Below are 25,803 nucleotides of genomic sequence, written 5' to 3' on the forward strand. Positions count from 1 at the left end.
AATGTATAAACTACACAAAATGACCACTAGGTGGCGGACTTGTCTGCGCGACTGAACACTGGACGCTCCACATACTATGGGAATTTACGTTTATCTGAAAAGAATTTCAGAAGGGCAAAAAACGAAATATTTTGGTGTATTAAAAAGTAAACAGAACCACACACACACTGACATTTGTTAGGAATGAGCCACTTAAATGATGTCATTTAAAAAATCTAGAGGATCAAATGAGTTCACATATATTTTTGCAGACTCATGTACATACAATATTGTTCTCTGATTCTGGCCAGTCGCACTGATGAAACCATATCTCTATATAGTCTCAAGTGTCTAAAACAATTTAGAAATTGCTCTCCTAGCACACTGGAAAATACCATGGAAAGCAGATAATCTGAAAATATTTTGATGGTTTATAGCGCAGGTAGCTCTTATCTGAGCTTTGAAAACTGAATTTAGTCTCCCTGGAATCTATTTATTACGGTTAATATATGATCGGTTTCAGGCTGTATATATGTGTAAGACGGCCTGCATTCCTATTTTAAGACCTAATATTTTATTATTATATCAATGAACAACGAGAAATAAAAGTTTTTAAATACAGTAAAACATTGCTGAGCTGAGCTCTTTGTGGTACTAAAATCTATTATTTCAGTTTTATTCTGGCAGTAACATAGTATAAAACTAGAATTACATAGTTATGTATAATGATACTACGACCCTCAAATATTTGAACAAGAAAAAAAATATGAAATATATGAAAATGTTTTAGTTTGTGTCAATAAACATTTTTTTGAATTCAAAAACATGCCATACTCATCAGTCCAGCCTTGGAACACTATAGTTAGTGCATGATTCTAGTACTAGTGTGTATATATATATATATAATATGTATATATGTATGTATATATATATATATATATATATATATATATATATATATATATATATATATATATATGTATGTATGTATATATACATATACATACATACACACACACATACCATCGTTAGAGCTGCGCTGATTATTTCATCAGGTTTCACAATGAAGCGGCTCATGGCTCATTCTAATTACGGCGGGAGAGTTCTAACTTTCTGCCCCAGGCCTAATTAAAATCAGCTCTCTGCTGTTTCCAGTGTCCATGCACTAATGACTGGAGTTATCAGCTTGTGTGGCACACACCTCTCGGTGCAGGTCCAGCAAACGCTTGCGAACTATGATTCTACTAGCGCCCTGCATGTTAGGAAATCGTTGGCTGAAACCGCACAGACTGGCCAGATAAGGCACAAAGCAGGACACAGGAAAAGTGATTAAAAATGTGGATGCTTTTCCCAACACAATACCGGGCGCATACACTGCGTATTTGAACAATTCCCAGTTATTCTCTTTAAAAACAAGTAAAGTAAGAAATCAAAGTCATTTAGCAAATTATGAATTAGCAAAATCATATTGTCTCTCTTATTTAGACCCCCCCCCCCCTTTACATGTAAATGTTGCAAAACTCTTCAGCAAAAACTGATATGTAAATAAAATGGATTTCCTTTAGTTTAGACAATTATTTTTTGTTGTTTTTTTTTTATATAAAAAACACAAAATACTTTCATCTGTAACAAAAACAAAAGGAATATTTGGATAAGGTTTATTTCATGAGTCTTGTGACAGGGTTTATATAAATCAACAACAACAAAATCATGATGAAATACCTCTAGAAACACTAAATATGAGTATTGTACCATGTTATGGCTTTTTCGTAAAAAAAAAAAATCAGTATTTAAAGAAACAAAAAGCTAATAACTAACGTAAAAAATATTGAATGTTCCTGACGTATTACTTCTCCCTAGAAAACAGAGTACAGGAGAGTTGACATGCCCGTCAATATGAGTGGAGGAGTTGATGGAGAAGCTCGGTGATTGGCTGGGAGAATGTAGGAGGATGTCCCTCCTCTGGATGGCTTGTTCAAAAGGACAGGGATCCCTCGGTCCATCGAGGAGCACGTCAAAGGGCACTTCAGCAAATATAAGGTATACCAATAGTTACAGAGTCCATGGCTGTTCTGTTTGTGCGGAGAGGAGACGTAGATACAGATGGTGTATTCGCTAACAGCCACCAAGCCAATTTCACAACCTGTCTCCCTGAACAAGCAGAGACTTGCTCTCTTTTTCTATCTCCTCATCTGTCTATGACCTTATGGTCTATATGCGTAGAGAGATATATTCCGAATCTGATTGGTAGCCTGATCAACTACTGCCCAGATCAAAATGCATGAGAAGCGTGTAACAAGGACCAAAGTGTTAACATACAGCACTTCTTCATGGCATACATTTTAAATCTACCTTCAAAAACTGCAATCTAATATTTTCTTGTTGCCACTTTTAAGTATAAGGAGTAATTCTGTGGCCTATATGTATCTTTCAGGTTTATATAATGTAGATTAGCCATGAAGAAACTAATATCAGAATTAGTAAGTGTAGAAATGATCACTGATCTGTCTGTTCAGTTCAGTCCAAAAAGACGGTGTAGTGTTAGTTTCATCCATTACGTATTTATTCTTTGTTCTATGAGAAAAGTGGAAAAAAATAAAGAAAATGTACTGATTGTAACTTTAACAACTCAAAGTCCAGCTTCCGCGGCGTCCTACACCGATTGCTTGAGTGACACGGGCAGGGTTTGGTCTCTTTGGTTGCTTGTGTCCATTGAGTTCCATGGTAGAACAGTACATGTTCATTTACGACTCTTGTGGGAAGGGAAGGTCTAAAGTGTCTGTGATTCAGGAAAGAGCCCAACTCCCCAAATACAGAGCAGAGTCTTCTGCTTGGCTTAGTAGTATATTTTAAACATGAAGCAGTAGCCGTCTGCTCCATCGTTTTCAACTGTGCCTTGTTAAGGAATGATGACGCCTGCCTAAAGGTCAGCACACCATCACTCTCCCTTCAAGTAAAGGGGAAAATGTTTCCTCTTATGGCTGTGTCTGCTAGATGACAAAATGACAATTAAAATAGAAAATATTTCTGTCCTCGGGGAGAACATGTGCGAACAGCACACCATGAGTCATTTGGGAGATACACATTCATACAGCACCTGAGGCCGAGGGCGTGCACACACACACACACACACACACACATACGTGCATCACAGCCAACTCAATTCAGTCTTCCCTTTGAAAGTTAAAGGTGCAAAGTACCCATGATTCTGCAGAGTCAGGGGTAAACCTATGGTGACAAAAGGGGGGGGGGGGCTTCAGGTGAACCTTAAGGTTTAGTGGGAGATCAGAGCACACATGCACAGTCAGGGTCAGTAGTGCCCCAGCCCCCCCCCCCCCCCCCCCCCCCCCCCCAACTACCATACCCACCCTCACCTCCGTCATGTGCTGAGGAAGAGTCCAGGGGCCCATGAGTCCAGGGGCCCAGGAGTCTAGGGGCCCAGGCTAAAGCTTTTGCATCCAGTGAAAGATCAGCTGTGCCTCACCTATGACTACCTATTGTCCTTTATATACATCATATAGAGTAAATCAACTAAAGTTGGTTTGTACATGCGTTTATACATACATATATATATATATATATATATATATATATATATATATATATATATATATATATATATATATATATATATATATATGAAAACCCAAAAGGAGGAGAAATCCTCTTCTAAAAGGCAAAATATACAGATCAGTTCAAATCATTACAGTATCAAACAACCTCCAGGCAAATTTTCACTCATCTCAAACAAAACAATTATTGAAATATATACAAAAAATACAAATGCAAATGCCCTAGAATATATCTATATATTCATATACATATATAGGTTTTAATCTTTTTAATTAAAAATCTGAAAATAATATAATTTTTTTAATCTTTAAGAAAAAATTCTTTGAAACCATGCAAGCATTTTGCCCAAGCCTCTGAGCCATCTGACTTAAGTCTCTTTGGGGCAGGGGAGGGAATGTGGGGGGAGGGGCTGGTCTGTGGGGGGAGGGGCTGGTCTGTGCGGGGAGGGGCTGGTCTGTGCGGCAGGACTTCATGTGCTCCAACACGCTTTTGGGACTCTTTCCTGAGCTGCTCTCAGACCTGTGTCCAGCTACGCAGAACAGAGACAGAGAGGAAGGCAGAGAGAGTGCAAGCGTGAGACCGACAGAGAGACCATGTGAGACGGAGAGGGAGAGTGAGACAGTGAGTGTGTGCATGTGTGAGGGAGAGAGACAAGGAAAGAGAGACAGTGAGTGTGTGCATGTGTGAGGGAGAGAGACAGGGAGAGAGAGACAGCGAGTGTGTGCATGTGTGAGGGAGAGAGACAGCGAATGTGTGCATGTGTAAGGGAGAGAGACAGGGATAGAGAGACAGCGAGTGTGTGCATGTGTGAGGGAGAGAGACGGGGAGAGAGAGAGACAGTGAGTGTGTGCATGTGTGAGGGAGAGAGACAGGGAGAGAGAGACAGCGAGTGTGTGCATGTGTGAGGGAGAGAGACACACAGCGAGTGTGTGCATGTGTGAGGGAGAGAGACAGGGAGAGAGACAGCGAGTGTGTGCATGTGTGAGGAAGAGAGACAGGGAGAGAGAGACACAGCGAGTGTGTGCATGTGTGAGGGAGAGAGACAGGGAGAGAGAGAGACAGTGAGTGTGTGCATGTGTGAGGAAGAGAGACAGGGAGAGAGACAGCGAGTGTGTGCATGTGTGAGGGAGAGAGACAGGGAGAGAGAGACACAGCGAGTGTGTGCATGTGTGAGGGAGAGAGACAGGGAGAGAGAGACACAGCGAGTGTGTGCATGTGTGAGGGAGAGACACAGGGAGAGAGACAGCGAGTGTGTGCCTGTGTGAGGGAGAGAGACAGGGAGAGAGAGAGACACAGCGAGTGTGTGCATGTGTGAGGGAGAGAGACAGGGAGAGAGAGACACAGCGAGTGTGTGCATGTGTGAGGAAGAGAGACAGGGAGAGAGACAGCGAGTGTGTGCATGTGTGAGGGAGAGAGACAGGGAGAGAGAGACACAGCGAGTGTGTGCATGTGTGAGGAAGAGAGACAGGGAGAGAGACAGCGAGTGTGTGCATGTGTGAGGGAGCAGGAGCAAGAGGCCCAGCAGGAGCTCGTGAGTGTGCGTGTTTGAGAGAGACACGGAGTGTGGAAGAGAGCGAGCGAGAGACAAGGAGGCGTTCCGTGCCTGCCCCGCCCCGCCCGCCTGCCCCGCCCTCCTCGCTCTAGACTTTGGACTCATTTTCCATGTTGGCGATGTCCCCGTTCCGCTCAGCCTGCTCCTGTACGCCGCCGTCCCCCACGCCGCCTCCCCCGCCAACGCCGCCTTTCGCCTCAAGCCGCTCCTGCTCCGGGCCGCCGTCGCCCGGGTCCAGCAGGCCCTGCTGACTCAGTCTGCTCGCCACGGACCAGGTGAGAGGCAGGCGGGCACGGGTGCTCATCTCCGCCAGTTCACGCGCGCTGCAGCTGGGCGTGTTGGTCTCGTAGATCTCGTGGAAACTGTTGTAGTCCACCTCGTAGAAGCCGTCCTCCAGAGTGAGCACGGGCGTGAAGCGGTAGCCCCACTTGATCTCGCTGGCCACGTAGGAGCTGCGGGCCTGACACGTCATGCCTGCAGACGGAAGAAGCACAGAGAGGCTCAGACTCGTCTCAGCAAAGACGCATGCTGAGCAGGCAGGGGACACAGCAAGCTAAATGTTGAAGATGCATTTAGAAATGTTGAACAGGCAATGCTAAGGATTCTTTTGTTTCTCAGATGCAGAAGTTTGGAACATCATCCTTACATCATTACTCATACACAGCAGCTGTTTCATCCCCTCCCCCACATACTTACCAATATAACAGGAACATATGGGGCTTCCTTCTAATTATAAAGAATAATTACACAAAACACATTATTGCAATATCAGCAATAAAATATATGTTTTTAATTGTATATATATATATATGGTTACTGATCTGGCAGTTATCAAATTTAATGTAACAGAGATGAGATGATGGAGGAGATGTTGTTCGTGGGTGGAGTATACGCGTGTAGAACCGGTTCTTCTACAACACAATAGACGGGAATAGATAAAACAGGAACAGATGAAAGAGCCGAGATAGGTGAGCTCAGGTCAGCTGTCCATTATCTCCACAGGCCCAGACGTACGTCTGTGCTGTTACTGACTCGTCCTCATTCTATACACCAGATCTACAACTAGAGACAATCCAGAAACGAGAACACACACACACACACACACACACACTAGGTTTTATATGACTTAAGGTTCCTTGAACATTCTGAATCCCTCAAAATTACCCAGAATTTTTGCATGAGTAGCTATGAAAATGGAAGCAATAAATGAAGACTTGACAAACAACACACAACATTTACACAATCTTTACTGAAACTGTTAAGGTCACTAATGATAAAAGTGAGCTACGAGTGGAAGGGCTTCCTAAAGGCTCCATCAGAGTCAGAAAGACAGATTGTTTGTAAATAGAAGAATTTCAGCATTGCTGGTGCTTTTCCCAGACGTGGACGTGGCGTAAAGATCCGAGTGCACACACGAATCCTCAAACAAGTGACGCTGATCTCTGAGGCGACAGCTCCGGCTCGGCGGACATCTGTGTTCATGTGTCTAGCGTAAGAAAACCTCGAACAATGGTGCATTAGTGATAGCGGGAGGCTACCATGAAGGGAACCACTGCATGAAAAACACACTGCTGCCCATTTCGAGTTGGCTAAAGCCCAACCACACAGCGCTAGGTTTGTTGTGAGGGTACACAGTAACAATGCAGCGTTACGGTTCCTATGTCGACGTCTGCCATGTGTTCTTTTGTTTTGGTCTTGTTTCTTATTTCCGCCTCTTGTCTCGGTTTCCCCTGGCCGTGATGTGTTTCTCCTGACCGCTTTGTTACCCCCCTTCGTGTCATCTGCCCCAGGTGTTTCCTGTTGCTGTTCTGTGATTGTTTACTCTTTGTTTCCGCCTTTCCGTTGTGGGCTGTTGTCGCTTTTCTGTCGCTGTCGCCTTTGTTGTTCGAACATGGCGGTGTCTTTCGGTTAACGGCCGAGTGCTGTGATTGATCTTCTTGTTCCCTCGTTCCTCGCGATCCCATTTTTCTTTAGTTTCTTTAGCTTCCTTATTTAATTGTTTCCATCGTTATTACTAAAGTCTTACCATCCCGACTCTGACCTACACACAGCGAAGCATTCCGAAAACACAGTCACAAGTTACTACTTTCATCATCGACTTTTATAGTTCAAACTATTTATTGAGTAAAAGGTGGAAAAATGAGAAATAAGAAAATGAGAAATGCTAAGGTAACATTTTAAGTGCTGCTCATGCAGAAATCTAGGCAACTCCAACAGGTTCACGTTTGTGTAGTTTGAACACAGTAACAGTAGCTTGTCACTATGCCAACCTACAGCCACACTCTTCATATAGAACACACAACAGTGCACTGATCCTTACATCAGCATAATAAACCAAACCACAGAAACATTACACCTTATCAATACAAGCCATAATGTACTATAGAGACCTACATCCATCATTTCAGCTTTAGGCAGGTCTGAACAGGACAGCAGCTAAATCCTCTAAGCATTATCAACATCTCACAACATCAACATAATACAATAAATCAAAGTTTTGCCAAAGCAGTCCTATTCATCCATGGTATGTTCAATTTAAATCCAAATTCCCTCTAGCAGCTGCTGCCATAACTACAAAAAATCCCAAGTCAACCATCTGATCTTGGATCAGTTTTTGCACCTCATGACCTGATGAATATGATTATGAAGACAGCCAGAGCTGACCTCATGTCAGCAGTCTGGCTCTGCTTAGCAGGGGAGACAAGGGTGCTGGATTAGCGTCCTGCCCATGGCACCTGATTGAAAGGACCTTGGTCTGGAGCGTGTAGAGGCAGGTTGGTGTCAGGGCCAACAGCCCCCCTAATACGTTAAATCAGGGCCCGACAGACAGGAAAGGGAGGCAGGATCTGTGGTCAGCAGGGCGGCGCCAGAGCGTAGTGCCACCATTCTCCTACGCAGCCATGAGGAGTGGAGTATCACAGAGGCTTAGCACGGCGCCATATTTGTGAGTGTGACCACAGGAGCACTCTGTACACTGCCATACACTCCATGTCTGTGTCTACGTGGCTGGCCAAGACAACAGGCAGGTGAATGCAGGAAGAGGATGAGAGAGATGGTTGCCATGTGACTCTCTTCTTCCGGAATGCACTCGTATCACCAGGCACTTTATGATGACACTTAACCACATGCTATTGCCATAGTGACGGGTCAGCCATGAAGACGGCCCAGGTGTTTCATTCCCATCATGTCCCTGCCCCTGCTGACCTTGGTGTGTTCGCTCGTATGTGCCACTGCTGGAGGCAGTTTGTGTGTGTGTGTGTGTGTGTGTTTCTGCATGTGCATACGTGTGTATATGTGTGTGCGCATGCATGTTTACGTGTGTTGCCTGTCTGTGCGTGTGCTTGTGTGTGCATGTGTGTGTGATTGTGTGTGTGCATGCATATCTGCATGTGTGTGCATGTCTATATATGTGTGCTTGCATGAGCTTGTGTCTCCTCCATGTGTGTATGTGTATGACGTATGCATGTAAGCAAGGCACGATGCAGTTTCCCAGTAACCCAGCCCTGACCCATGCAGGCTTCCTTTCAGAGAGTGGTTGTGCTGCTGGGAAACAGGTCTACAGACCACCAGCAGCCTGCTGAGAGATGGGTCTACAGACCACCACCAGCCTGCAGGGACACTGGTCTACATACCACCACCACAGGTCTACAAGCCACCACCAGCCTGCTGAGAGACGGGTCTACAGACCACCACCAGCCTGCAGGGAGACAGGTCTACAGACTACAGCCTGTGTGAATGCTCTGGGCTCTAAGCACACATGCGTCTGTAGACTGTGATCTCATGCTGGTGTGAGGTAAGTGTCCTGATTGCTGCTCTGTGTTCTCTCTCTCCACGCCAGCCGGCAGAGCTTGACAGTAATCCACAATGCTGCTTGCTCCTCAAATCACACACTGCTGGACCTTATCACTAAAGACCATTGATACATAAAAGGAGACATAATGACCTAAAATTAACACGGTCATGCATACAATGCCACATAAATAATAGTGATAATAATAATAATAATAATAATAATAATGATGATGATGTGTCTGGTGCAAGGCTGTTTAGATAACAAAGTTGCGTAACATCAGTGGGATTGTGGGTTTTCCTACAGCTCACACGCTCCACCTCACACTCAGCACTGTCTCTATGGCAACCACTCTCACAAACCACTTAAAATAGAATCACAGTTGCTAGAAAAGCGGAATTTTCGAGTGATTGTTCCACCCAAGATGCAAAACTCCACCATTTTCTGTCTTAATTTAGTCCCTGGTGAAGTGGTGCTGATGACCATCTTGCTGGATCACAGCTGTGGGACAAGGAGACCAGTCCTCTTCACCAGCGATGAAGGAGGTGGATCAGTGTTCTGCATGTTTTTAACCATAATGTGTTCTAAAAATACACCAGTAGTGAAGACACGTCCCTTTTTGGACACCGTCTGGAAAAACGGGTAGTGTCCAACCTCGGGGCCCTTTGCTGTACATTTTTTTTCTACATCCAGCATTTTGTTGTGAGTGAAATAGTGTGTGTGTGTGTGTGTGTGTGTGTGTGTGTGTGTGTGTGTGTGTGTGTGTGTGTGTGTGTGTGTGTGTGTGTGGGAGAGAGAAAAGGGAGTGAGAGAGCAAGGCAGCAGAATGAGCAATTCTGCCAGAAACAAAAGTGGACTGACTCAGACATGACAGCTGTCTGTGAAATCTAAAAACAGCTGCAAGAACACATTAGAGCAGAAGCTCAACCCTCGAACACTCTCACTCTGTCTCACACGCTCTCACTCTGTCTCACACTCTCTCACTCTGTCTCACACGCTCTCACTCTGTCTCACACTCTCTCACTCTGTCTCACACGCTCTCACTCTGTCTCACACTCTCTCACTCTGTCTCACACGCTCTCACTCTGTCTCACACGCTCTCACTCTGTCTCACACTCTCTCACTCTGTCTCACACGCTCTCACTCTGTCTCACACTCTCTCACTCTGTCTCACACGCTCTCACTCTGTCTCACACTCTCTCACTCTGTCTCACACGCTCTCACTCTGTCTCACACGCTCTCACTCTGTCTCACACTCTCTCACTCTGTCTCACACTCTCTCACTCTGTCTCACACGCTCTCACTCTGTCTCACACTCTCTCACTCTGTCTCACACACACTCTCACTTTGTCTCACACACACTCTCACTCTGTCTCACACACACTCTCACTCTGTCTCACACTCTCTCACTCTGTCTCACACACTCTCACTTTGTCTCACACACACTCTCACTCTGTCTCACACTCTCTCACTCTGTCTCACACACTCTCACTTTGTCTCACACACTCTCACTCTGTCTCACACGCACTCTCACTCTGTCTCACACACTCTCTCACTCTGTCTCACACACTCTCACTCTGTCTCACACACTCTCACTTTGTCTCACACACTCTCACTCTGTCTCACACGCACTCTCACTCTGTCTCACACACTCTCTCACTCTGTCTCACACACACTCTCACTCTGTCTCACACGCTCTCACTCTGTCTCACACACACTCTCACTCTGTCTCACACGCTCTCACTCTGTCTCACACACACTCTCACTTTGTCTCACACGCTCTCACTCTGTCTCACACACACTCTCACTTTGTCTCACACACTCTCTCACTCTGTCTTACACACGCTCTCACTTTGTCTTACACACGCTCTCACTTTGTCTCACACGCTCTCACTTTGTCTCACACACTCTCACTTTGTCTCACACACTCTCACTCTGTCTTACACACGCTCACACTCTGTCTCACACACTCTCTCACTCTGTCTTACACACGCTCTCACTTTGTCTCACACATGCTCTCACTCTGTCTCACACACTCTCTCACTCTCTCACACACTCTCTCACTCTGTCTCACACACTCTCTCACTCTGTCTTACACACGCTCTCACTCTGTCTTGCACACGCTCTCACTTTGTCTTACACACGCTCTCACTTTGTCTCACACGCTCTCACTTTGTCTCACACACTCTCACTTTGTCTCACACACTCTCACTCTGTCTTACACACGCTCTCACTCTGTCTCACACACTCTCTCACTCTGTCTTACACACGCTCTCACTTTGTCTCACACATGCTCTCACTCTGTCTCACACACTCTCTCACTCTCTCACACACTCTCTCACTCTGTCTCACACACTCTCTCACTCTGTCTTGCACACGCTCTCACTCTGTCTTGCACACGCTCTCCCTCTGTCTCACGCACGCTCTCACTTTGTCTCACACGCTCTCACTCTGTCTCACACACGCTCTCACGCTGTCACTCTGTCTCACACGCTCTCACTCTGTCTCACACACGCTCTCACTCTGTCTCACACACGCTCACTCTCTCACACACTCTCTGTCTCATTCTCTCTCACTCTTTCACTCCATCTCACACACTCTCTCTGTCTCACACATGCTCTCACTCACGTTCATCATGATTTTCACTCTTGCTCTCACATACACACACACTTTCTATTGCTTTCTCTCTCACACACACACACACACAACACCCACAATATATCTGATCTAAGTAACACCCATTAATGTAATATTTCTTTTCTCTTTCATCATTAGAGGAAGCCCAGCATATTCTATTTGAACTTATTCTACATCATGCACAAATGTAAACCAAACCCAAAGGGAAAGAAAAGGTAATGAACAAAACACCCAAATTAAACACCTCCATACATCCACTCAGCAAGAACAATGCTTTCTGTATTCTGTGGGACAATGTCTTCTATGATAATTAATCTATATATTATTCAACTGTTCAAAGTTAATTCAGAGTAACAAATCCATAGTTTATGGCATAGACAAAGCGATTAAAAAGAATAATGTTACAGCAAACCTGTAACCATCTTACTGCAGGATATGGACGTAAACTGTAATGCTATAAAGGCATATGGGTATACCAATAGAGAATTTGTTCTTTTTGTTTTGCAGTAAAATGTTTGCAGTGTTCATTACAAAGAAATATATAAACACTCAGACAGATTTTTATTCTCTCTCTCTCTCTCTCTCTCTCTCTCTCTCTCTCTCTAATACTCTCATACATCAAACATGCATGCAAAGACCAGGAGGTCCTGGGGTGAGTCTACAAATTACAGCTCTTCCCGTCTCTACTGCAGAAATGTACATATGTGTTGAACTTTCCTGATCTCAAGTATGCTGGAAGGGTCCACCGGCCTGGGTGTGAATGTGTTCCCTGAGGACCAGAGTCTGTGTGTGTGCAGCAGTGCTAATGTTTTTACGTCCTCTTGAGAGCAACTCAGTTGTATTATTCTTGCCTCACTGACTTCAAACGAGCAGTTACAGCCTCAAATTCTCCCTTGCCAACAACATCAAACCCTGCCCTCACAACTTCCCTATAAAAGCCCTATAATTCAAAACCTCAAACACAGCCAACTACAACTTCACATACTACTCCTACCCCTGTCTTCCTCAAACACTGCCCCTGCAACCTCAAACACTGCCCCTCAAACACTGCCCCTGCAACCTCAAACACTGCCCCTCAAACACTGCCCCTGCAACCTCAAACACTGCCCCTACAACTGTAGACAGTTCATCACAACCTCAAACACTGCCCCTACAACCGTAGACAGTTCATCACAATCTCATACATTGCCACAACAACTGTACACAGTTCATCACAACCTCAAACACTGCCCCTACAACTGTAGACAGTTCATCACAACCTCAAACACTGCCCCTACAACTGTAGACAGTTCATCACAACCTCAAACACTGCCCCTACAACCGTAGACAGTTCATCACAATCTCATACATTGCCCCAACAACCTCAAACACTGCCACCTTCAACCTCAAACACTGCCACCTACAATGTATGTGGATGTTTGTTGCACCCTACGCAAAACAAATGTTTTTTATTGAGACGTAGCTAAGGAAACATAAAACATGGTATTTTCAGCAAATCCTAACGCAGTTTGGGTCTTTCAGTCTTTCATAAGAAAAAAACAAAATAATTAATTTGTTTTCTATGAGTTAGAATCTGCATTCTATGAGTTTTCTGACAAGGTTTTAAACCCTGATTTACAAATGAACCCTCAGGCTAAATAAAATTTCCAAGTTTTATAAATTCTGTAGTTCTTCAAACCTGATCTGCTCACATTCAGAAACCATGGGATCCTGTATGTAATTATCTCAAGATCTGAAAATAAAAGTAATCAATGCCCAGAATTCTATAAGAAGATATTCACAAAATTAATTCTTCCAGATTACAATTTCTACACTACATTATGAAACAGCAGTGCACAGCAACTGTGGAGTTGAATATGAGATCTGGAAGTCCAATAAATCTCTTTGAGGTAACTGCTTATACACTGGTTTGAAAGGCAAATCAAGCCCTGATATGACCTCCAAGAGCAGACAGGAATGTTTAGAGTCAGTAGGGTGGTGCAATGTTCAGCACTGGTTCAGCACTGGTTCAGCACAGCACTGGTTCATTGGTGCATTGGTTGCATAAACATAATCTTCATGGACATGTCAAAAGAACAAAACCTGAGACCTCATCACAAAACTCAATGTTTGAAGTATGTTACAGAACATCTAGCCAATCCAGGTGGGTTTTGGTAGTGCTGTGGACTCTCAAAATAGAACTCTTTGTCCACAACCAACAATGGCATAAAGAGAAAAAAGAAAAAACAGGATCTGTATTTCATGAAAAAAGCACCTTATCAGCTGTGAAACATGGGGGTGGATATATCATGGGTTGGGGTTGTGCTGCCACCAGTGGCATTGGTGATATTGCTCGGGTGGAGGGAAGAATGAATTCCAAAAAATATCAGCAATTCCTGGAAGCAAATACCAAACCATCTGTTAAAGCTGAAGCTGAAAATAGGGATGGTTTCTACAGCAGGCTAGAGATCTCAAACGTACCTCATCATCCACTATGGACCATATGAAGAGACACAAACTGAAACTTTTGGAATGATCACAGTCTGTTGACCTAAATAACCAAAGAAAATCTCAGATATTTAAGAAGATGACCAACGAATATTTCAGAACTATTTCTGAATATTTCAGATGTTCTGCAACAAAGATTGGGGATATGCAAGTGACTTTTGGCTCACTTCTGAAAGTGTTTGCAAGCTCTGCTTTCTGACAAAGATAGAGCTACTAAATACTGACTCTGTAAGGCATTCAAACCTTTCCACAGGCCATACCCACTATTTTGATTTTAAATGTTATGAAAGACATTAAATTAGCATTAGGATCTGTCATATTGTGTTCTGTTTGATTTCCCAATGCTGAGTTCTATGTTTGATTAACTACAGAGGCTGTGTTTACTACTTATCAATAAAAATGATAAAAAAATGTAATTTGGAAAAAGCTACCCAAACATTTGCATGCAACTACATAACCTCAAACACTGCCCCCACAACCTCAGACACTGCCAACAACCTCAAACACTGCCACCTACAGTCTCAAACACTGCCACCTACAACCTCAAACACTGCCACCTACAGTCTCAAACACTGCCACCTACAGTCTCAAACACTGCCACCTACAGTCTCAAACACTGCCACCAACAACCTCAAACACTGCCACCTACAATCTTAAACACTGCCACCTACAGTCTCAAACACTGCCACCAACAACCTCAAACACTGCCACCTACAATCTTAAACATAGCAACCTCTTAAACCAGACGCCTTTTTTGTTACTCCTGTTGGACTTGAAATGATGTGTTATATAAAGTTGCATTAATCTCTCTGCCGATCTCAGAGCACCCCTGTTCCTTGTGCTACAGTGCCACACCTCTACTGTACCTCATTCTCCAGATCATTCTCCCCCTGTACCGCAGCATAAGGAGCATTCTAACCCCATCAGCTACGAACCTCTCCGCTTTCCTTCTGAGTGGAGCAGGGTCCTCACCTGCGCTTCACGTCTCGGGCAGCTGCAGCCTCTGTTCTGTGCTAATAAAGGATCATCTACACCCCCCTCGCCCATGGAGCTGTGCTCATAAAACAGTAATCTGTGACAATTACCCTGAAAATCCGAGTAACACGCTCCCTCCCAATTAGCCTTGCCACAGCCGCCAAGACAATAACCTGTACCGGTATGGATCGAGCCAGCCTGTGTTCTGAATGGTCTGCGCCATGTCCTGTGTGGAGAGAGCTCTGCTGTCTGTGGGAGTGGCAGGACTCCTAATGGGCTGTGGTGGAACAGGACCACAGAATTCCAGTCCTGTGCTCAGCGCGGTTCTTTGTCCACATAACAGAGCTCTATACATGTTCATGTCTCCATGTGCCAAATGACCCTAGAGGAAAGGACGGCGCCTAGTCTGTGTATATCCAGGATCGGAAGTTCAGTTTAGTGATTGTTCTTCTATTTAACTGTGCTTCTATTAAACCTTAATTGTCATGAAGCAGTCTACCACCTGTCTGATGAACTCAGAGACAGCTGGCGTTCTCATCATTCAGTCCCCTAAACACACCCATTTTTTCCCCCAATTGTCCAGTTTTTTATTGTTAATTGCAGTTTTGCATTTCTGAGACTACCATCCAATACTAACGTTTCTCTCATAGCTTCCATGTGGACGACCGTCACATCACAGTGAGAAGGGGAGTGATCACAAGCCTCCTGTCAGCATGTCTGAACCAAGCCGTATTGTTCGAAATTTACTCTTATGAGTCATGGGCTTGATCTTAGCCATTGGCTCCTCGTATACCATTTCTGCAGGTGTTAATGTTCACTGTAGGAAGGCAGCTTTGAGCAAAAGCATTAGGTAAATGCTTTTAATGACGTGCCACTTGCCAGTTTTTATAATTTTATTTCTTAAATGATACAGCAAAATGCTCACTACCTTAGTCACTCTTCTCACTGTGCTTTCTTTTGATTCATAAAACACAGAACGTGAAGAATAAATATGATTGGGTTTGACTTGCAGTCCAGGGGTCACCTGTCCATCTCTGAAGACTGGGATAGGTGAATGAGTGTGTGCTGTGATCCACTCTGTGTGTTGTGATATACTCTGTGTGTTGTGATAGACTCTGTGTTGCATCTCTGTGGCTCAGATGCAACCTTAGGCCTGTCCTCCATTCTAAAGGCTGAGCTCTCCCTCGCCGTCTCATCAGTGGAGTCTCTCTCTGCTGTTTAGCTCCAGCACAGGACCTTACTCAGCTAGGCGTACTTTATTCTGCTGTTGATGAAAGAACATCTCATTTACTCTCTCCATACACCTCTTAGACATACCTGATCTCATGCAGACACTCACCCAGAGGACGTAAATATGGCACGTTTCTCAATAAAACACAAAAATAGATCCAGACATAAAAATCTTTCTCATTCTCTCCCTCCATCTCTCATTTAATTTCTCTTCTGCTCCCTCCTAGCTTTAACCTGAAGAGGATTATAATCTAGACACACTAATTCTCATATATACACATTCCATTTCTTTCCAGTGTTCATGTAGATCGCCATCTTGTTTTGTGTCACATGTCCTACGGAAGTGGCTCCTACCTGTGGCCTCCACCATGCCTTCTAGGATCACCACGATCTCCAGCTCCTCCTTGGCCAGGTTGGCTTTGGAGATCTCCCAGAATGGACTGTGCTGGTTGATCTCATGGCAGATGATGAGCGGCGACACGAGGAAGAGGCGGTCGTCGCCGGTGTCATAGCCCACGTTCATGTCCGTTTGGTTGAGGGGAATGAACTCCCCCTCCTTGGTCTGTTTGGACTTGATTAGCTTGGCTCGAATAGAGGCCTCCACGATGTGTGAGTTCCTCAGGTCCCCCACACGGAACATGAGGCACAGGCGCCCGTCCCGCACGGAGATGACGGCGTTGGTGGAGAACACGAGCGTCTCCGCCCGCTTTTTTGGCTGCGAGATCTTCACGAACATGCAGCCCACCATGAAGGCGTTCACTATGGAGCCTAGCACTGACTGCACCAGGAGCAGCACAATGCCTTCTGGACATTTGTCCGTGATCACACGGTAGCCGTAGCCAATGGTCGTCTCTGTCTCAATGGAGAACAAGAACGCAGAGACAAAGCCCTCCAGGTTGTTGACGCACGGCGTCCACTGGTCGTCCCCTAAGTGGTCCAGGTCGCCACGCACGTAAGCGATCAACCACCACATGAGTCCAAAGAAAAGCCACGTTACCGTGTACACCAGCACAAAGATAAAGAGGTTGAACCTCCACTTCAGGTCCACCAGCGTGGTGAAGATGTCCGTCAGGTACCGGTAGGTCTCCCGCACGTTGCCGTGGTGCACGTTGCACTTGCCGTCCTTGCGGACGTATCGTTGGATCTTCCGCTTGGCCCGCTCGGGATCCTGCAGCTGCTTGGGAAGGTCGTCCCGCACCTGCTTGGGCAGCCGCGCCGGCCGGACCGTGACGGGGCTCTCCACATCCTGCTCCATTTGGCCTTCTGGAAGGATCTTATTCTGCAAGCAAGACACACAAAGTCGAAATAAGGCCCCATTACACGTGTGTTTGAATCATCAGCTTATCTCCTCACACTCACAAAGCATCTAATGATAGGGGTGGTGCCTCTGAATCAGTTTTTAATTTACAGTGACAAATGCCAGTATAATCTAGTGGGAATCTGATCACGTATCAGTCCTGCTATGTCATTCTGAGAGCTCAGTCACTGCCTTTAATGTGTCTCCAGAAGCCGTAGATGATCTCTAGTGTGTTTGCCCTGCTGACGAATGGAGCAGTGGACACCAGACCAGGAGGTGTGGGGACTGGCTCTCCAGTGTCTCTTACTGCAGTTGCTCTGTTGTGACTTTGACCCATGGCTCTATTAGAACACCAGGACTTACAACAGCTTCTATCACACCGAGCACAACGATCCCGAGGGCTTCCATGTTTGAGAGGTACCCGAGGAAAAGAGGCAAGCAAATGAGACCTTTGTCTTACAACAAAGAACAACCAGCAGTGCTGCTTGCAAAAAAAATGAGACAGTTTATCGCAGACTTCAGAAGACAATTATGGCATTTCTGTGTCTGCTGATTGGGCATGACCTCATTAGCTCACTCCAGTTAAACAATCACTCCAGTTAACAAATCATCTGCATCAGAGTGGTTTTTTTTTTTGTGAAATTGACTTTTCAATGAAGGACAGCTTCCAACACAATTCACCTTCCAACACAATTCACAGTGATGAGTATAAGCAAATTTAGGAAAACAGCAGAATTTCGTCTACATTTAGAATCTCTCCTCATGGTCTGACAGCCACGCTCTAAATTTGTCAGTGTAAAAATACAGTGAATGTGTATATGATTGTCTAGTGATTTCTTTTTATTTAGAGATGTGCGAACAATAACGTACAACATGTGTTGGAGTATCACATACAGGAACATTCTGAAGCAGAGACATTATGCTGTAAAATAAGCAATTAAAAGCTTGTAAGAGACAGTGCTCACTGATATCTGGGTATTTAGCAAATGAATAGACATGCACGATTAGTGTTCCCCTTATTTAGAGTTAATATCTTTTCCATGACTGTAACTAAATTATAGATGGCTTAATTAGGCTGGACCATGGACTTGTGTCTCAAAGTCTGTGTCTGAGCATATGGACCCAAGGAGGGGCCAGTCAGAGGCAGATTCAGAGGATTCATCGTTACCATGAGCCTACCAAAGTCCCTCTGTCCTCCACCCCACACCCCCACACCACCCTCCACAGCTGTCAGCCACAAAGCAAAGGGCTGTTCTTTCTTCTCTGTGCTGTTCTGATCTGCAGCCTTACTTGGCAACGTCACCGCCTGAAAACGAGCTTTCGTACGAGGCTTCGGACGAGTGCACGGAGCACCGCCACCACGCAGTCCACCCCCAGGAGCAGGTGAGACGCTTCTCCGTGTGACCAGCAGCCCTGACGGGCGGCAGCCAGCAGAGAGCTCCCTCTCAGATCTGAGAGGCTGCGCGGTGATGTTCCCGACACCCAGAGAGCGTGCAGACGGGTGAGGGCCCTGCCAGCGTGGAGAGTTCCAGCTTTTCAAGTGCGCAAAATGCCTTTTCCCAGAAATCTCGCGGCGTTTGCTGTCCATGGCTGAATTTTATTTCTCACTCTGATGTTTCGCTTTCACAGAGTGGAGAACAGACTGCAGAGCTTGCACCAAATCAGACACACACACACACACACACACACACACACACACACACACACACACACACACACACACACACACACACACAGACAAATGTTGGAATTAAATTTTATATAGTGCCTATCAACCTTTCAAATAGATATATATTCGCTACATCCTCTAATAATTTGGTTATCTCTTCCCCAAAGGAATGACATCCCGTTATAGCCGTGCTCAAAATGTCTCCCTGGTCAGGAAGGCAACATAAAAAAATTACATGGAGACATGGAGAGTTTTGTAGTATCTTCTTCTTCTTCTTTCGGCTATTACTGTTTAGGGGTCGCCACAGTGGATCAAACTCCTCCATCTGGCCTTGTCCTGAGTGTCCTCCACTGACACACCAGCCACTCTCATATCCTCTACCACTGCCTAAACTTCCTCTTAGGTCTACCTCTCCTCCTCTTGCCTGGAAGTTCCATCCTCAAGACCCTCCTACCAATATACCACTCCTCCCTCCTCTGTACATGTCCAAACCATCTCAATCTCGCTTCTCTAACTTTATCTCCAAAACATGCTACATGTGCTGATCCTCTAATAAACTCATTTCTGATCCTATCCTTCCTCGTCACTCCAAATGAGAATCTCAACATCTTCATTTCAGACACCTCCATCTCCCTTACCTGTCTCCAGTCCATACAACATAGCAGGTCTCACTACTGTCCTATAGATCTTTCCTTTCATTCTAGCTGACACCCTTCTATCACAGATCACCCCAGACACTTTATGGCATCCATACAACCCTAACTGCACTCTCTTCTTTACCTCTCTTTCACTTCCTCCATTACTCTGTACCCTCGACCCTAAGTAGGTAAACTCGTCAACCTTCACCAAATCAACTCCTTGTAACTGGACCTGTCCACCGTCTGCCCTCTCATTCACACACATCTACTCTGTTTTAATCCTGCTCACTTTCATTTCCCTGCTCTCCAAAACATATCTCCATCTTTCCAAGCTCACCTCCACCTGCTCCCTACTCTCACTACAGATCACAATGTTATCAGCAAACATCATAGTCCAAGAGAGAGTTTTGCAGTATATGTAACTTTATCTTCAATTGTTTGTTCTTTTTAATATATATTTTAAACACACAGATGGGTTTAAGCCAACATAACAAACAAAAACCCTACTCCACCCTCTACAATCCACTGTCCTAAACACAAACCCTACTCCACTCTCTACAACCCACTGTCCTAAAGACAAACCCTACTCCACCCTCTACAACCCACTGTCCTAAACACAACCCTACTCCACCCTCTACAACCCACTGTCCTAAACACAAACTCTACTCCACCCTCTACAACCCACTGTCCTAAACATAAACCCTACTCCACCCTCTACAAACCACTGTCATAAACACAACCCTACTCCACCCTCTACAACCCACTGTCCTGATCAAAAAGAAATCAAAGGAAAATACAGTATATAACTCCCTACGAAATAAACAGCAGAAAAAGACAAAAGAACACGACCACCCACCCCTACAACTTCAAACAAAAAAACCAAACCTAAGTCAAATCTATATACATAATACATAAAGACACAAACATTTCAGACAAGCTTGCACTATTTAGACTAAAGCCTATTATCATTGCCTCTCAAATAGCCTCTTAGCTAGTAAATGCTGAGAAAATTATCTAAAGATTCTACTCTAACGAACCTACCACAATGTTCAGATCTACCTCATAAGGCCCTCTTAAAGAACCACAGTTCAGTTCTAACCCATACGACCCTCTTAATGAACCAGTGTTCAGTTCTAACACATAAGGCCTTGCATCTAACTCATATGACCTTGTTGCAAAGGCCAAAGAGCCAGCGTCCTCTGTGAGCATGTGGCCCCCTCACTCTCTAGTGGTCCAGACAAGCTGTTAACCCGGCGCTGATGAACTGTTGACCAATCACAGCACTAAGTCGTGTGACTACCCAACCAGCTGTTAGTCTCATCACAGCGCCATCTTCTGGACGACATGCAAACAGAACTAACGCATCAAGAAAAAAGTACAAACATCACCAAAACAGCAGTGACCATAACACAGCCAGCATCAAAGACATTGAAATCAAGAAGCAACTTTAACCACAAGAAATTAGTTTGAGCCTATTGCGGTCAATAGATTAAGGATCAGTCCCATTTCACCCCTAGCCCCTCCTCTTTAGCCCTGTCTCTCTGTTTTGTGTGTTGACTCATGTGATTCTTGTTGGTATATAGGGATAGTGGAAATGTTAGGTCAGCGTGAACCTCCAAACACCTTTTCAGTGACAAACCAAATGGAGTTGTCATGATACATTTCTCAGAGTGCCTTGCAAATGACTGGCAAGATACAAAATGTATTTTCACCATTTACTAAAATTTACTTTTTTATTTGTTTTAATATTATTATATATAATGCATTAAAATCACAAGTATTTATCTGTGTTTAAATGTAATTTATTTATTTTTTCTTCATAACAAGCCAAAAAAAAAAAAAAGCAAAAATGGTTCTAGTGTCTCAGAAGCATGTGGCTTGCCAACCTTATGTTGTTATTGCTGATTTGTGCATGATGGTTGTGCTTTAACACATATTTGCATGTCAGATTCCCCCCTTTTAAGTCCCTCTTGAGTGTGTGTGTGTGTGTGTGTGTGTATCCAGCAGCCAGAATGCAGGTCTCGCCTCTAGTTTCAGTGCAGACCTGCAGGGCCGGGTTACTTTACCTCTCCTGTAACATCAGTGCAGATGTGCAGGGTGGCCTACACAGCTTGTAGCCTGCTAATGAAGCAGTGTTATGTTTTATTTGGTGACCGATCGATGCATGAAATTGAAGTTGTGAATGACAACAGCAGACAACCGGAAAAAAGAGTCTTACAGCCCACGGCAAAGAGATCAGACCGACACAACTGAGGACGGCTTACTGGAAACGTCTGGCCAAAGTTTGCTCGAGTCTGATTAGGTAAAATTAATTGAATGCTACTGATGACATATCGGGTTCTCGAAGGCCTGTCCCATTTTGTTTGGAAAGAAGATGTTTCTTCTAGCTCAACAAGAGAGAAGGAAACTTGTTACTCTGAGACTCTTGAGTCATGACCAAAGCCAACACATCTGGGATCCCAGATTTTAGAGCTTGGCTCGGACGAGTAAGTCCACCTTGGGCTTTCCACCTGTCGCACCAGCACAGAGCAGCAGGCCGGTCCTCAGCTCAGAGCCGGGCTCCTGGGTCAGGTTTCACTGAACCAATCATCAGATCTCTTTCAATTTTGCATTCTTATTCACTGGAGTCCATTAGCTAAAAACTGTCCAGTGCATTTGCTCTAAGACAGTTGTGGCGTATGTCCCCATATCCTCATTTTACATTAATCACCAGGTATGATAATTCCATTACTGCTCTTTCCAATATAAGAATCCAGTAAATGGATCAGGTGATGGCTCTTCAGAGATGATCGCAGTTCTGGTGCAGTGTTTCTGATGAGCTGAGAGTAAGTGTGTCTGGGGTGAGGGTGACCTTTAAATGCTTCAGTTAGGATGACACACTGAAATGAGGAGTTGGGGGGGGGGGGGGGGGGGGGGTTGGTCTGTTCTCCAGTCCACAGCTCTTAAAAAACACTTTGTCTTGTTATCTCAACACCTACGTGCTTCATGGACTGGTAAAAAACATGGCGTAGTTCTGGCATTTCTGACAATCTCCAACATCCATTATTTGAAGTTTTTGCAAGCATGATGTAGTTCTGGACATGGAAGGAAGGAGAATCATTCAGTACTAAGTGCCATGAAATGTCACACACTAACAGAAATGCTCCTCTTAAAAAGATGCAGATGACATCTGTCCACTGAGACATCTGGCAAAATCAAACCACTTGAAGTGCAGTCAGGAAACATCCAAACAGGTTAAATAATGGGAGTCATGGAGCTCTGGATCTAAGTGTAAAATACTGTACAAGTGTACTAGTGTACAATACTGTAAAATACTGTACTAGAGTATGCTACTGTACTAGTGTACAATACTGATTTAAACCTGCAGTCAAGAAGCACTGCGGTGGCCATGCACCTGTACACATTTCCCATGCAGTCTTGTGCTAACCATTTTGTCTAATCCTCGGGAAGTGAGTTTAGAGCATCACCTGACTTGGACGCTCAGCTGTGGTTTAGAAGGTCACGTGCTGTTGGTCTTTCTGCTGTGTGTGTGTGGCAGTGCTGCACTATGACACCCCATTAAGTACCTGCTCTTTTTCACATTTCATGTGCTACTGTGAGATTTCTACATTTATTGCAGACATTTTGTAATCTACTGTACATTGCAAATTAATTACTGTACATTGCAAACTGTGATAAAAAAAACACAAAATATGAATCTGCTGAATTTAAAACAGGCGTGACAGAGTCAGTAGAGCAGGTCCACACTGACACAGATGTGTACACACTCATAACACTTCATCCCCGCTAGGGTCACACCATTATCAGAGATAGAAGTTACTTGCTTACAGCAGATCATACACACACACACACACACACACACACACACACACACACACACACACACACACACACACACACACACACACACACACACACACACACACACACACACACACACACACCAGTCACAGCTTCTAAAAACAATGTTGCTGTAAAGGTCATGCCATTTCACTTAGTGATTAGATTGTATTAGAGCACCATGGTTTCCTGCTGAGAGACCTTATGATCTCTCTTTTGCCATCCATCTCAGCACCACAGGCCTACACTGATCACAGCATATTACCCCCCACCCCCCACCCACACACACACACACACACGTTGTCATCCACTGTTTACTGCACATTTGCAACAGGTATCTCTAGTTCAGGGACAAAATCTGCAACTATGTCTGTGAGGGACACCTGTCCCCTTGTGAGCATGGGAGCTGTGAAGTCCCCAAACCTGAACCAGCACATTCCACAGTGATCAGACCCCTGCTCCTGCCACAGTGATTAGACCCCTGCTCCTGCCACAGTGATGTGATCAGACCTCTGCTCCTGCCACAGTAATCAGACCCCTGCTCTGCCACAGTAATCAGACCCTTGCTCCGCCACAGTAATCAGACCCTTGCTCCGCCACAGTAATCAGACCCCTGCTCCTGCCACAGTGATTAGACCCATGCTCCTGCCACAGTAATCAGACCCCTGCTCCGCCACAGTAATCAGACCCTTGCTCCGCCACAGTAATCAGACCCTTGCTCCGCCACAGTAATCAGACCCCTGCTCCTGCCACAGTGATTAGACCCCTGCTCCTGCCACAGTAATCAGACCCCTGCTCCGCCACAGTAATCAGACCCCTGCTCCGCCACAGTAATCAGACCCTTGCTCTGCCACAGTAATCAGACCCCTGCTCCTGCCACAGTAATCAGACCCCTGCTCTTTTCAAGCTACCTCATTCCTGCTCCAGCTCTTCCAGGCACGCCCACGTCCAGCACGTGTACAGAGGACGTCTGAGGTCTGCGTGACTGCTGCAGGTTTGTTCCACGTCCCACACATTGACTGTACTTCATGACTGAGTGAGCAGGTAAGCCAAGAACTGACAGCAACAGTCGAATATTTAATCCCACAGTAAGGGCATGAGCAATGCTCCAAAAACAGCAAGAAATGTGCGTTCCCTTTTACTGGGATGAAGAGAAATTTCAGGCAGCCTCTGAGAGGAAGGAAGTACCAGGACAGCCATCTCGTCTGTATTGTAACATCATGTTCTTTCCCGTCTAAAATATGTGCTATAATCCAGCAGCTGACCCGTACTGAGTTATGTGCTATAATCCAGCAGCTGACCCGTACTGAGTTATGTGCTATAATCCAGCAGCTGACCCATACTGAGTTATGTGCTATAATCCAGCATCTGACCCATACTGATTCATGTGCTATAATCCAGCGGCTGACCTGTACTGATTTATGTGCTTTAATGTACCGGCTGACTCATAGTAATTTATGGCTATGTTCCAGCCCAAATAGCTGCAGTCCAGAGACAGTGCGCCTTCTACCCATTCTAATCTCATCTCCGAGAATTAAATTAAGCAGAATAGCGATATCTTCAACTAAGACATTTGCTTATAAGCATGTTTGGTACCTCTCCTTCTCTCCAAAACATAGATTCCTTCTAAACTATTTTAAATATTCTTGGATCTGGACAGAAGGCTTCTAAATATTACTCTTTGTTGATAAATTCGATAGGCAGTAAGGTTATATCTGCTTTGAAGGCAATTTGGGAGGAGGATTTGGGCCACTCATTCGTAGACAACAACTGAGCAAATATAGTAGGCAATTCTAAACAGATGTCTAGAGACATTAAAACACGGCTCATTCAATTCAAGATCTTGCACAGGTTCTACTGGACTCCCAGCCGGCTGTATAGGTTTGGACTGAAGGATTCTCCACTATGTTGGCGTTGTAAAGTAGAGACGGGCTCCTTAATCCATATGCTCTGGTCTTGCCAGAGTGTTACATTTTTTTGGGAAGGGGTACATAATCATATTTTGGAAATAGTCAAGGAGCAGTTTGACCTGTGTCCAAGTCTCTATATCTTAGGGGATTCTTCCCCTCTATCACATCTTAGCAAAATAGATTCTCTTTGGATTCAAACTGCTATTATGGTGGGCCGTCAAATTAT

General features: G+C 44.8%; 1 protein-coding gene and 1 long non-coding RNA gene across 2 annotated transcripts in view; one reads left to right on the plus strand and one right to left on the minus strand.

Annotated features, from left to right (window-relative positions):
* Positions 1-3,654: 3,654 nt before the first annotated feature.
* The window catches only part of kcnj6 (potassium inwardly rectifying channel subfamily J member 6), a 38,596-nt gene continuing 16,447 nt past the window's right edge, over positions 3,655-25,803 (minus strand). Inside the window, exons 2-3 of the mRNA XM_077020063.1 lie at positions 16,578-17,502; positions 3,655-5,578 (exon numbers count right to left, since the gene is read on the minus strand). Of these exons, the coding sequence (XP_076876178.1) occupies positions 5,193-5,578; positions 16,578-17,478 (1,287 nt within the window). The 5' untranslated portion in view covers positions 17,479-17,502 and the 3' untranslated portion in view covers positions 3,655-5,192. The remainder of the gene's footprint in view (positions 5,579-16,577; positions 17,503-25,803) is intronic.
* On the plus strand, positions 7,304-12,067 carry LOC143525766 (uncharacterized). The gene is made up of 3 exons (XR_013133730.1): positions 7,304-8,897; positions 9,353-9,439; positions 11,670-12,067. It is a non-coding gene; the product is annotated as an uncharacterized LOC143525766 (long non-coding RNA).

This window comes from Brachyhypopomus gauderio, chromosome 10, assembly GCF_052324685.1.
Source record: "Brachyhypopomus gauderio isolate BG-103 chromosome 10, BGAUD_0.2, whole genome shotgun sequence".
NCBI classification, from domain to species: domain Eukaryota; kingdom Metazoa; phylum Chordata; class Actinopteri; order Gymnotiformes; family Hypopomidae; genus Brachyhypopomus; species Brachyhypopomus gauderio.